The 14,157-nt window shown below is 37.3% G+C and overlaps 1 protein-coding gene across 2 annotated transcripts in view; it reads right to left on the bottom strand.

Annotated features, from left to right (window-relative positions):
* Positions 1 to 14,157, bottom strand: part of LOC122794633 (RAP1 GTPase activating protein) — a 1,835,311-nt gene that overhangs the window by 221,095 nt on the left and 1,600,059 nt on the right. For both annotated transcript variants that reach the window (XM_044063215.1, XM_044063214.1), the window contains one exon: positions 2,569 to 2,678. In XM_044063215.1, the coding sequence (XP_043919150.1) occupies positions 2,569 to 2,678 (110 nt within the window). The remainder of the gene's footprint in view (positions 1 to 2,568; positions 2,679 to 14,157) is intronic.

The raw sequence follows: 14,157 nt of genomic DNA on the forward strand, positions 1-14,157 counted from the left end.
CAAGGCCATGTCTAACCCGGAATTAATGGACATGCTCCACCTGAAGAAAACCAAATCTCTTAGAGCCACACACTCTAGGGATTTAAACCTCAGCACAACAATACATATGACATGCTGGAGGGATAGATTCCTGTCCCAGAAACTTCCCTCACTTTGAAATAGAATCCCAATCTATGTTAGGCAAAGCCCCTCACTGACACTCTTCAAGAGAAATTTTGACGGGTGGATGGGAAATCGTAAATTTACCCCTGGCATCACTTCAGTGGCCCTGCTGGACAGAGGCTGAGGAAACTAATCTAAAAGGGAGGCGAAAGCCAACACATTCTGGCTAGGTTTATAAATGCCCTTGGGCAGTTAGCCTAGTACCTACCTATGAACCTATGAATTAACTACTATAGCAGATACAATGTAATTAAGTACTACAGCAGCAGTGGAAAGAGTTCAGCTTTGAAAGTCTACTAAAGTGTGAGAAATTTAACAATTAATACAGAATTGTTATGAAATACAGTAAATATAATTAGAAGAAGTGCAAAATAATGGTATTTACCTTTGTTCTTTTAGTAGTAGATGGCTTTGATGCAACTAATTCTCTGTAACTCTCAGGCAAAGTAGCCAAACCTAGAGCAAGTCTGAGGAACTGAGACTTATAACAGATTCATTGTGATTAGGCACCTCATCTAAAGGAGGACACAATCAGGGCTGCAGCATCCCCACCCTCTTAAAATACAACACACTAGCAACAATTCAGCTACATTCTGTGGGAGTGGAACCCACAGCCTTCTGCATCAAAAGCAAGTATGCTACCTGTTGTGTAACTAACACTGGTGTCCTGCATCTCCTACGATACTCAGTCATTATATCTTACTGTCACTACAAATCTGGTTTCTCAGTAAGCAATGGCTGTTGTTAGTTTGGGCAGACTTGTGCTAACAAACTGACTACTATATTACACTTCTTTTATCTGGTCACTTCACAAGTGTAAGCTTTAGGAATTTGGAAAGGAAGCATCTATAATAGAAAATAGATATTATCTATTATGTTATTACTTTTTTTTCTTCCTTCATATTTTTTCCTGGCATTTTTTTCTCAGATAGTACTCTACACCATATTCCTTAGTACCCAAACCGTGAAATTGTTTACTTCCATTTTATTATCTCTTGTAATCATTGTTTGCATGAATTGTAGCTGAACTGTTGGTACTGTTCTTTTTTTATTTTGTATTTGTTAACATAACTTGCATTTCTGGAGCTTTGCTCCCTGGGCCTCCACTCAAAATGGATATGAATCCAGTTGAACTTTCCCGGTCAACAAATGTAAACTAAATAAAATAAAGATAACATCATAAGTCAGTGTCTAGTTAAGCAATAATCCATGACTGTGTGTGGGGAAATCCTGATATACCCACATCCAGGAGTGAATTATTGCTATTATACAATGACATTATTTAAGAAAGAAATTACTTATCTTTCTTAAGTAATATCTTTGTATAAAAGTGCTGAAGTGTTCCAACTCATTTATCCTTCTTTACTGACGTACTGAGCATGCATATGGGATTACGTCCCCACTCTTACACATCAGTGCAGGAGAAACAATGGAGAAAAGAGAATCTCTGCTGCTGCTGGTTTGTTTTTTCTGTCAGCATTTTATGAGGGACAGTGCAGAAATAGAAGGAAATTCAGGTACATCTCTGTTTCTTTATCTTTTTGAGAACGTACTTGATTTTTATTTTATTTTGAACTGTCGTTCAGCATATTCCAATAGAAAGTCCAGGTGCTGAATGGTGCTTCAGCAGATGGACTTTATTCCATTGGTATACGCTTGATTTACAATGTGCACACTGATAGGGTTGTCTAATTGCTTGTTTTTGAGTACCAATGAGCTATAATTCAAATGTTTTACTCTTTTAACAGTCACTCATGGAAAATTGCCCACATGAAACCATGGATCTGAGCAAATGCTCACCTACTTAGAAAATGAATAATCTCTCAGCAAACATTGGCAACAAGCTGAGTACTAAGCCGCAGATGGTATGGTAAGCAATGGGTAGTCATCCTCAACTTCTAGATGCTTAGGAATATAACCTCCCTTTAAAGGAGATTTTCAGTTTGTACTCCAGCCACACTTCTGCGGTGGTGGTGCTGCGGTAGAGTTGTCACTTCACAGTAAGACATTGTCCTGTTCGATTCTCAGCTACAGCGTCTTCTGTGTGGAGACATGCGTGAATGGGCGTACCTTCGTTTAAGGTTGTGCGTCAGAGCTGGTAACACGGCACGTAAAAATCTACTGCCAATCATTAGCGGACCAGAGTTTCACTGTGGCGACCCCTAACCTGGAAAAGCCGAAAGACACAACAACAACAACAACTCCAGCCACACTTCTGTTTTATATTCAAGCTCTAAAAATGTTAAAAGGCACAAAAGTGTTACAGAAAGAAAACGTGTAGGTGAACAAATAATATAAATGATTTCTTGACACACAATACACACGTAAATGACCAGAAGTTATTCCAGGACATGTCCCTTCTTGTTTCTTACACATTAATATGCATTCCTTAGTAATATTCCTTACCTCTTCTCTTGAACTTCCTGGATGTTCTCTATCCCAATGGCACTGCTCCTCCTTGAACTGAAAGGACCTGATTTCTTTCTTGTCGGACTTTTACCAGGAATGATCAGGGACTGAAAAAGATAGCACGTAACACTCTGTTATTTAGTTACACCTTGCAGTTTTCAGCAGCAGGATAGTGCAGTTCTGATTCGCTGTTATTTTTTCTTCAAGTCCTAGAGCCATTAATAATGAATTCACAACTTACATATATTACATAAATTACTAAACTTATTCAATATCTTCAAAATATCCATTATCTTAGCATTGCATTACTTTACCAGCAATACAGTAGCTGTACACAAAATAAAAAATCTAAAGATATGTTTCAAACAGGTCTAATTGCCTCTCTGGTTTCTGCCATGGGTTTGAACTGGTGTTAAATGCACCATAAGATACTTTTCATATATTATTGCTTACATTTCTGCAGAGATGCACAACATGGGGACAGGTAGGGCCGAACTTTAACACACTACCTGTTGACCTCTGTAAGTGTCTCTTATTTACTTATAATTGTGATAACACAGGACAAAGCTGAGGTTATGAAGGAAACAAGAATCATTCTGCAGTATTTGTTAGCTGGGAACAGATTCTCTTTATTTATTTATTATTTTATTTTATTTTACATTTGTTGACCGGGCTAGTCTAACTGGATACATGTCCATTTTCAGTAGAGGCCTGGGGAGATATGTTCCACTTGAAAAGATTTACAAAAAGATAAACGTAAACATAAAATGGTTAACATATAAATGCATGTACAAAAAGTATTAGCAGATTATTACATTACATTTCAATCGCTGAATACAAAATTTGTTATAGAACATTATATAAATTTGCTAGTAACTCTAGCAAGGAAGAAATAAAATACATTTTTTTCTTTCTTTTTTTTTTGTGGATAGAGTAAGGAACAGATTTGGATTCGTCCATGAAACTAGAGGTAATGGTTGAGAAAAAGCTAGGTCCGCAGTGATGATGATATCAATGCCATTTTAGATCAGTCTGGGTTTGTACAGGGGCATAACCAGTGTGTTTTAAGGTAAAGTTTCAATTTTTGTGTAAATAGTGTTAAAGAGGACATAGCTGTAAGTTCATTTGGAAGTTGGTTCCAGTATTTTCCAACAGCATTACAGAACAGTGAGTCACCAGAGATATTGTTAGATATACTTGTGGATACTAGTAATTTCTTGGATGAGCGTAAGTTATTAAGGTTTTTATATGGGGTGAAAAGGTTTGATAGTATTGGAGTTTTAGTTGGTTGGAAGAACGTTTTATGGGCAATGATAGGTTGGTTATAATGGATTTGGTTTTGTAGCTCAAGCCAGCCTAGTTGTTTCAGATTATGACAGTAGTGGGAACTAAAAGAGGAGGCTGTGGCAAATCTAGCTATGTTATTATAAGAGTCGTCTGGTGGCCATCAACCTCTTCAACCATGGTTTAGGCCAAAGGCAAATGAATAGTAATTTAGTAGAAATGAAGAATATAGACTATCACATATAATTACAACTATAACTTAATTATGAACAATATTCATAAATTATAAACTCAGAATAAAAGCTCTAAAATCAAGCAACATAACGATCACATACTGTATGCAGTAGCAGTCAATGCATTAGGAAACAAACTGTATATCAGGAGATGTACATCAATGTCAGAGAACTTGATTGTAAGACAGATGACTGAATTCTACAACTGCCAATCAATGTCACACTTGATATGTGAGGGAGAGGGGCTACAGTCCTTGGAAGGTCTGATGGCCACCAGACGAATGGTCAGTTGAGTTACACCAGTAGCCCACAATACATTACATTTATTATTGTTTACTTACAAATACATTCTTATTAAAAACAAAGAAAAATTGTATTTAGTATTAAAGATGCACATATATTTGATTGCAAGAACATATAGGGAATATGCATTTCTCCCCTGAGTATGGTCATCAAATGTCCAAAGCAAGACTAGAACTCCACACTGACCACTTAGGCCTAGCATCCCAGGTTCCTTTATGACCACTCTCTCATTGTGAGCATCATTGTCTTCTAATGCCCCTTATTCATAGTAACTACCTTCCGATCAAATTATTATACACACACACACACACACACACACACACACACACACACACACACACACACACACACACACACACACACACACACACAAGTGTATACTGCCATGATTTCAGTTGTAGGTTTATAGACACCTTTGCGTTTACATGACAAATTCAATGGGATCTACCTTGTGCTATATAAAAATGCAGCTCAGACAAAACAAAGTGCCTCAACAGGAATCTGGATTCTGGTCTTTTAGAATACATTCTAAATGCATGACTAGTTGAACATCCTTGACATTTGTGTTAACATTATCTACATTTCCATTTAATGGACGGCGCAGTAGTGCAGCAGTTGCTTTGTGGCCACACAGCAAGAGGTTTTCCGGTTCAATTCTTGGCTGGGGTGCCTTCTAGGCAGAGTCTGCATGTCTACCCTGCATCTGTCTAAGTTTCCTCTGGATGCGCCAGTTTCCTTCCACATTTACAAAAACATGCATCTGGAGCATTTCTCTATGGGCCTCCACTGAAAATTGGCTTCCAAGTCGGACTTTCCCAGTAAACAAATGTTAAATAATTAAATTAATTGTGGTGCTTTTCTAACAGAACAATTAAACATGTGACATAATGATAACCCCAGTCTTACAATTACACTTGTACTGGAGAAAATTAATTTTCAGTGCAAAGTATCATTGATTTACAACTGATGTGAATGAACAGAGCCAGTTTAAGATGGCTCTCTGGCACTGTGGTTGTGTTTGTGTTCCTACTTTGAAAACGAAGACATTATTAAGTATAGTTTACCACAACACAAAATATTCCATATATAAGATAATTTTTTCACTAACACATTAACATATAGTGCACACAATGGTTTCTGTGCTCATATATACCAGCAAAGGAACAGGTGATGCATAGGATGAATAGAAATTATACCAATTATTATTTATTTATTTACTATTGTTCATTGGGTATGTGGAATGGTCTGTTATAGGCAACATGAAGGCACTACAATGTATTTATTTATTTATTGACATTTGTTAACCGGGTTGGTCCAGCTGGGTTTTTGGCCCGTTTTCAGTGGAGACCTGAGGAGAAAAGCTCCAACACAGATATATACAGACATAAAAAGGCAACAATTTCAACTGACATATGATGAGATATGAAAAAAAGAAGTACAAAACGTACATTTACAAATTAGTATGTAATCACAGTATCTACCTGCTCAGTGACTGACAGTACTTTTCAGGTTGAAACAACTGCTAAATTAGTTTCGTTGAGCAGTTTATTATATAAGGACTTCACTGAAGAGACAAACACTGTAGCCTGCTGTAAGAGGTTAATTATATAGCAAGATCCTTTTTAAACTCTTTAGATTAGCAGAGGATTAAAGAATGACAGTTTTGCAGGCACGCTGTCCTTTCTCCGCAGGCTTCCCACATGTTTACCACAGCTGCATAGGATTATAATTAAACCTAATGTGAAGGCTTTTTCGAGGGGAACTTCATTAGGGAAAGAAAAGTACTGTAGCATTATGTACTTACACTGTCCCATATCATGTGTTACTTAGCTAAGTAATTAAATAACCTTGTAGAAAAAATATTATTTCATCGGATAATAAAGGAGGCTCTGTTTGTATTGCCTTGCTACTATCTTTTACTTTTTATGTGATTATGCAGTAAATTAGTCCCATCTTGTTTTGCTCTGCAAAATTCAGAACAGTGGATAAATACCAATGAAATCCAGCACTATTAAAAGGTAACAGGAAAGCTAACTGTCCGCGGGAATGCAAAGCTGCGTCAGGTGGTGTGAAGCACATATGTTTTGTGACCATACAGTGACCTGATGTCATTGACAGACTACAGCTGCTTATATGGTGTTGTGGGCACTTCGCCAGTGTGCAACTCGAGCATGGTTGACAGCGCAGTGTTTACATCTCAGGTGAGCAAGGTTACAGCACACTGATATCAAATAACCATACGATTCTACTCATATTACAAACTGTCAAATAAGAATAGTATAATTACATAAGCTCAGCTGTCACAGTTAAAAACATATTTTTGTATTTTTATTTCTATAACAGAAAATAACTAACTTTCTAATGGTACCCTGACATATAAAATATGCAAATTTGTCTACAAATAAACTAATCGTAATGATGAAGTCACCTGTAACTAACAAAAGTTACTGTATTATAACGACTATATTTATATGTGCCAGTGCCTATATAAAAGTGTAACACTTTGCAGTGTTTGTTTGTAATTGCATTTTGGTTCAGGCCATGACAGAAAAGTGTCCCAGAACCAGTTGACTTACACAGTATATAAAGGGTTAATAAATAATGTATTGCCCAAAAAAAAAAAAAAATTCCAACAGAGCACGAGAGGACCACCAATTCAAGTTTTTAGTGCAGTATCAGTTTATTATTCGCTATTTGTCACAAGACTTCTTCAGAAACTGGTGGAGTTTTTATTTTTGGTGATTTGTTTTCATCTTAACTTTAGCCTTGGTGCATCTTTTTGTTTTAATAAATGTATTGCTAAAACCTAGAACTATAGTGAAGGGCAGCAGGGGGCAAACACTCAATGGCTGGAGAAGCCTGTCTTCCATGTGATCATAAATCATCATCTTCATTGTTGTCATCATGACTATGTAACAACCATCAACATAACCCTCCTCCTCCTCATCATCATCACCACCACCATCATCATCACCACCACCATCATCATCACCATCATCACCATCATTCTCCTCACTACTACGATCATCATCACTACCATCATCATCACCACCATCACCATCATCATCACCATCATCACCATCATCATCACATCATCATCATCACCAGCACCATTATCACCACCACCATCACCATCTCCACCATCACCATCATCACCACCATCATCACCATCACTATCACCATCATCATCACCACCATCATCGCCATCATCATCACCACCATCACCACCATCACCATCATCATCATCATCACCACCATCATCACCACCATCATCATCACCACCATCACCACCATCGCCATCACCATCATCACCATCATCACCACCATCACCGTCATCACCGTCACCATCATCATCATCATCAAGAAGAAAGGAAGGAAAATGACACGGCAGCAGTAAATAAAAATGAGGTTTAATGAATATAACGTTAGCACTTTCGTAAAGACAAATGCCAATATACTTCCTCAGACAAACAAAAAAAGCCTAGTGCAACAAACAATGCTGGCAAAACCATAACATGCAGCTAAAAAGATCTGCAGTAATGGCAACAAAGTATCAACTAACCATATACCTGCTCTAAGTGAACCTTATGGAAATGGAGCTGGAAAGAATGAAAGAAAACCTGGATGACCACAACAACAAAGGGATAACAGAAAACTTACAGCAAATCAGAGTTGGAGAAGATGTTTTATTTATTTATCCTTTGTTGACCAGGTTAGTCACACTAGGCTAGTAGTCTCTTTTCAGGGGAGACCTAGGGTCGTATGCATGGTACTAAGGGAAATTTGGCCAGGGCATCAGACCTTCTCCCACTCTTTTCAACTGGTGGCCTGGGGGTCTTTTGCATTCACCTCAGTTACCACCAAATGCAGCAGATTTGGACCTCAGTTTAACATCTCCTCTAAATGATGACACATTCAGGTGAACAGCAACCCTCCTTATGTTGTACTCCAGTGTCAGCAACTGATATACCTGGTGAGGGCATAGAACCCACAGCCTTCTGTACCAAAGACAAGTGTCCTACCTGTTGCACCACTAACACTGTTTTTTGTATTTTAAAGTGTCAGAGAAATGCATAAAAGACTGTATTATAGGCCATTTGAGGTTTCTAAAATTCTAGACTGCAACCAAAGAAAGGGTTGGGCAAAAGCAAAACTAATAATGGCTATTAGACTTGCATTCTGCAGAGATGCAAAGCCCAAAAATGTTTTCTTAAACATGACGAGGTAAAGTAAAAAATTAATGAAAGGAAAATGAAGTGTCTGATTTTTTAATGTACTTCTCCACATAGGGAAGGAGTACGATTACCAATGACTGTTGTGTATAAAACATTTATCAGTTACCTAACTGCGCCTATGGACAACAATTCTAGGGAAAAACTCACTCTTAATAATCCAGAGGTGGTGTAGAATTCTGTAGGACCTAAAGGAATCAATATTCGCCAGAGAAAAAATACTCCAGAAGTCAGTAGATGGAGCCTGCCACACTTAACACATGCTTTCCAGTTCACTATGCACACCACTGTGAGGGCCAGGCTCTTAAGAGAAAAGGAGCAAATAGAAATGATCACACTAGTAAAGGGCATCCAGGGAGCAAAAATTCAGGAAAGGTGACCCAGAATAATAACAGAAGGCCTGCAGTGAAGCAACAAGAACTATGAGGTCTTACCAGACAAATATCCCTTTGAACTGGGCTGCCAGAAGAGATTGTATATATGGAGGCAGACAATCATCAGATAAGGGACACGAACATGAGCCATAACAAAAACAAGCAGTGGGCGATGAACAGGAGAAACAGATTCTTTGGATGTCTAGAGGCAGCTTATACAGTTTTAAAAAGAGCTGGGATTGATGTTACAGGAAGAGAACATAGACAGAGAAATGTAGGACACTCTCAGGATGCAAGCATTCATAACTGGGAAAAAGTGACTTTTCAGAAAATGGATCCATTACTGAGAATCACTGGAGATACTATTATATAAGGAGACAGAGTATGAGTGTAGGGAGGATAGAAACTCACTGACATTAGGCCAAGCTGGAGTTAAACTCAAAAGTCTTTATGAAGGTAGGAAAAAAATTAGCAATCTCAAGACAAGATGGAGGCAACCTCACCGGTTTACATATGCAGCCATGCAAAGAAATTCACTAATCCTAAGCCAAGCAAGAGGAAACTCATTTATAAATTTTGTCCTGTACGGTATTGGGATCCTGTACAGGAAGATCAGTTCACACGGTTAACAGAAGTGATTACAGAACACTACAAGAGTTCGTAGGAGGCCTACACAAACAGAAAACAATGGCAACAACTGAGATTATTTTACTATACAAAAGGGCAAAACAATGTGTGTAGCACTGGAGTGACTTGAGTCTGGTAACAGTATATTAGTACCCAACAGTCAGATGTGGACTATGAAGGCCTCGATTTACAAGCGAGACAACCAGTTGTGGTAGCAGAGGGTCACACAAAAAGGAGTAAACAAATAAAAATGAATTCATTCCAGAGAACAAAATAACAGCAAAAGAGCAAAACAGCAGGAGGGAGTAAGGGAAGGCAGCAAGTGAGAGCAGGAGGAAAAGCACGAAACCTGTAGGAAATGCAGCAGTAAAAAGTGGGAGAGGTAAAAGTAAGGGGTGTTCTTTTAATGTTGTAAGTTGCTTAGAGCATTATTTAAAAATTATCTCTCATTCTGGGCCATTCTGCCTCCATTACTTTTGGCTCTGTCCAGAATTCTTCAGCAAAAAAGTGAGTGGTATGATTTAAACTAACACATTATGAAGGTTTGGGCAGGACAGGGGGTCAGACAGAAAATGGATTTAGACAACCAAACTGAGTTGAAAAATGAAATGGGCAGGGAGGGTGGATAGGTATATTGAGGGGAAACAGAAGAAAAACAACACAGTTCATTTTCACAAAAACAAACTGGGGAACAACATGAATTCTTATGCTGGTATCCATGTGTAAATAAATTAAATGTTTTAGATATACATATGATAAAAACTGCATACAATATTCCAACACAGGTCTGGTTAACCTTACAAAGCATTCTAATGTACACTCAAGATTTGTGCAGATTAATTAATAATTCCTCATTTAAAAATATTCCAAATCTAACAAGTTTTCTATATGAATTTATACATAATAGTTGTGAAAAGAAAAATTCCATTTCAAATCTAAATAAAGAGTTAATAACATATAAAACAATTCCCAAACCATCATATTGGCAGTTCTTAACAAAAGGATAGTCATTGCAGTTAACAGAAGAAATTAAAACTAATATATTACTGTCAGCTAATTACACCTCTAACACACAGTATTGGAAAATATTTAATTGGAAATACTTACATGGAGCATTTTTAACACCAGATAGAAGTAAAATGATCAGTACTACTAGAAATGTTTTTTGCTGGAGGTGCGAAAAGTCAAATAAAACAGACCAGATTCATATTTTTTTATGAATGTAATCAAATTAAATCATATTGGAATGGAATCAATAATTTTTTACAAGCTTAATTTAATGAATCCTTTACCTTAACTAAAGCACTGATTATACTAAATGTAAATGAAGGTCCCTACCTGAATAAGACAAATATGTATTTCTTATGGACAATACTTGCTATATCTAGGAAAAGCGTAACCAGAAGGTGGAATTCAAATACACCCCCGACCTTGGAAGAATTCTACACTTTGTTGAAGACAACTACATCGATGAAAATAAAAATCAAAGAACTACGAATATATCCCAGGCTATTGGTAAATAATCCTTGGAAGAAAGTTATATCTTTGTTGGACACTCTGCAATAATCAATATTGTATCTCTGATAACGGATCTGTTAATTCTATATTTAATAACATTCAGTGTATATAACTGAAAGTCAGGTTATTGTAAATATTGTATATAGTTGTTTAAAATGATATGTAAAAATATTATGTAAATGTTATTTTAATTGAAAAGAAAAAAATTTTGAGGGAAAAGAAAAACAAGCTGGTCCCAAGGAAGCAGACAGGACTAGCTTTGATACAAGTCAACTTAGAAATTAAGGTAAATGGGAAGTACAGAGAGATGACCAAATGATCAAATTATGCCCCAGTGGTAATAAGGATGGAAAAAATTACAAAAAGACAATCATTGGCTAAAATGGGGTGATAACAAGAGGAATTAAAACAGCATAGAGATCATGGGAATCCCAACAAAGAATGAAAGGCAAGAAACAGGGAACAGGGGTGAGCTGGGGGAATGAGGTTTAAGCAAGTATGAAGGGGTGATTCATCCAATAAGCAGGCAAAACAAGGACAGAAAAAAGTCAACAAGCAGGTTGAAAAGGTGCTAAAGAGGATACAGGTAAAAATAAGACATGGATGTAAAAAGACAGAGAAGATGATGAGGCTTTAATGTGCACAACAGTGAGAACCATCTGAAATAAGAGGATGTATAGCGAATACTGACATGGATACTAAAGAAGGAGAAGCAGTAATAAAAGTAAATATAGCGAATACTGACATGGAAACTAAAGAAGGAGAAGCGGTAATAAAAGTAAATATAGTGAATACTGACATGGAAACTAAAGAAGGAGAAGCGGTAATAAAAGTAAATATAGCATGGAAACTAATCCGCGGTGGTGGTGCTGTGGTAGCATTGTCGCCTCACAGCAAGATGTTGTCCCGTTCGATTCTCAGCTAGAGCGTCTTCTGTGGAGACATGCGTGAATGGGCGTACCTTCGTTGAAGGTTGTGCGTTAGGGCCGGCAACTCAGCACGTACAAATCAACTGCCAATTATTAGCGGACCGGAGTTCCGCTGTGGTGACTCCTAACCGGGAAAAGCCGAAAGACACAACACAACAACTGACATGGAAACTAAAGAAGGAGAAGCGGTAATAAAAGTAAATATAGCGAATCCTGACATGGAAACTAAAGAAGGAGAAGCAGTAATAAAAGTAAATATAACGAATACTGACATGGAAACTAAAGAAGGAGAAGCAGTAATAAAAGTAAATATAGTGAATACTGACATGGAAACTAAAGACGGAAAAGTGGTAATAAAAGTAAATACAGTGAATACTGACATGGAAACTAAAGAAGGAGAAAAGGTAATAAAAGTAAATATAGCAAATACTGACATGGAAACTAAAGAAGGAGAAGCGGTAATAAAAGTAAATAAAGCGAATACTGACATGGAAAGTAAAGAAGGAGAAAAGGTAATAAAAGTAAATATAGCGAATACTAACATGGAAACTAAAGAAGGAGAAGCAGTAATAAAAGTAAATATAGCGAATACTGACATGGAAAGTAAAGAAGGAGAAGTGGTAATAAAAGTAAATATAGCGAATACTAACATGGAAACTAAAGAAGGAGAAGCAGTAATAAAAGTAAATATAGCGAATACTGACATGGAAACTAAAGAAGGAGAAGCGGTAATAAAAGTAAATATAGTGAATACTGACATGGAAACTAAAGAAGGAAAAGTGGTAATAAAAGTAAATAAGGGGAATACCGACATGGAAGCTAAAGAAGGAAAAGTGGTAATAAAAGTAAATATAGCTAGAATACTGACATGGAAACTAAAAATGGAGAAGTGATAATAAAAGTAAATATAGCGAATACTGCCATGGATACTAAGTAAGCCGTGGTGGTAAAGCCGTAGCATTGTTGCCTCACAACAAGAGGTTCTCCTGTTCAATTCTTGGCTGGAATGCCTTCTGTGTGGAGTCTGCATGTCCTCCCCACGGTCGAGTGGCCTCCGAAAGACATGTGCGAATGGGCGCCCCTTCGCTGAAGGTTGGGCATCAGGCTGGCAACTTGGCACCATAAAAATCTACTGCCAATCATTAGCAGACCGGAGTTCCGCTGTGGCGACCCTCTAACCGGGAAAAAGCCATAAAGACAAACAACAACAACTGGCATGGATACTAAAGAAGGAGAAGTGGTAATAAAAGTAAATATAGCAAATACTGACATGGATACTAAAAATGGAGAAGTGGTAATAAAAGTAAATATAGCTAGAATACTAACATGGAAACTAAAAACAGAGAAGTGGTAATAAAAGGAAATATAGCAAATACTGACATGGAAACTAAAGAAGGAAAAGCGGTAATAAAAGTAAATATAGCGAATACTGACATGGAAACTAAAGGAGAAGCTGTAATAAAAGTAAATATAGCGAATACTGACATGGAAACTAAAGAAGGAGAAGCGGTAATTAAAGCAAATATAGCGAATACTGACATGGAAACTAAAGAAGGAGCGATAATAAATGTACAGGTTAATGACTGGAAAGTGGTGGAAAAGGAAGGAGAAATAAAGGTGCAGATAGCAGGTTTCTAGCAAGCCCACAAAGGATGATGCAGGGATGGACCCTTTCACCACCACACCCATTTATTTTAGTCAGGGAAACATTAAACTGCCTTGTCAGAGAGAGTTTGAGTGAAGAGGTGCAGGCAGGCTTTTACCTTTTCACATACAAAACCATTCCAGGCAGAGGAACTGGAGTTAGAAACAGTAGTAGTGCTAGAGTTCATGGGAAAATTCAAGGGAGATGCAGGTCCTGGATGCAACTTAAAGAAGACAGTATGATTCAGAGCAAAGTCAAACACAGCAAGGGAAATAATAAGTGGGATAAATCACAAACCACAGGCCAAGTAGCTAGTACTAAAGCTGTGCAGTATACTTCTAAAGATAGGAAACAACAGAGAAGAAAGATGGCCGAACAGGACTTAGCACGGTGGAAAAATAAGGTAAATACAATAACAAAGAAGAACAAACTACTAGAATG

This window comes from Protopterus annectens, chromosome 2.part1, assembly GCF_019279795.1.
Source record: "Protopterus annectens isolate FY-2018-M chromosome 2.part1, PAN1.0, whole genome shotgun sequence".
Taxonomy (NCBI): Eukaryota; Metazoa; Chordata; order Ceratodontiformes; family Protopteridae; genus Protopterus; species Protopterus annectens.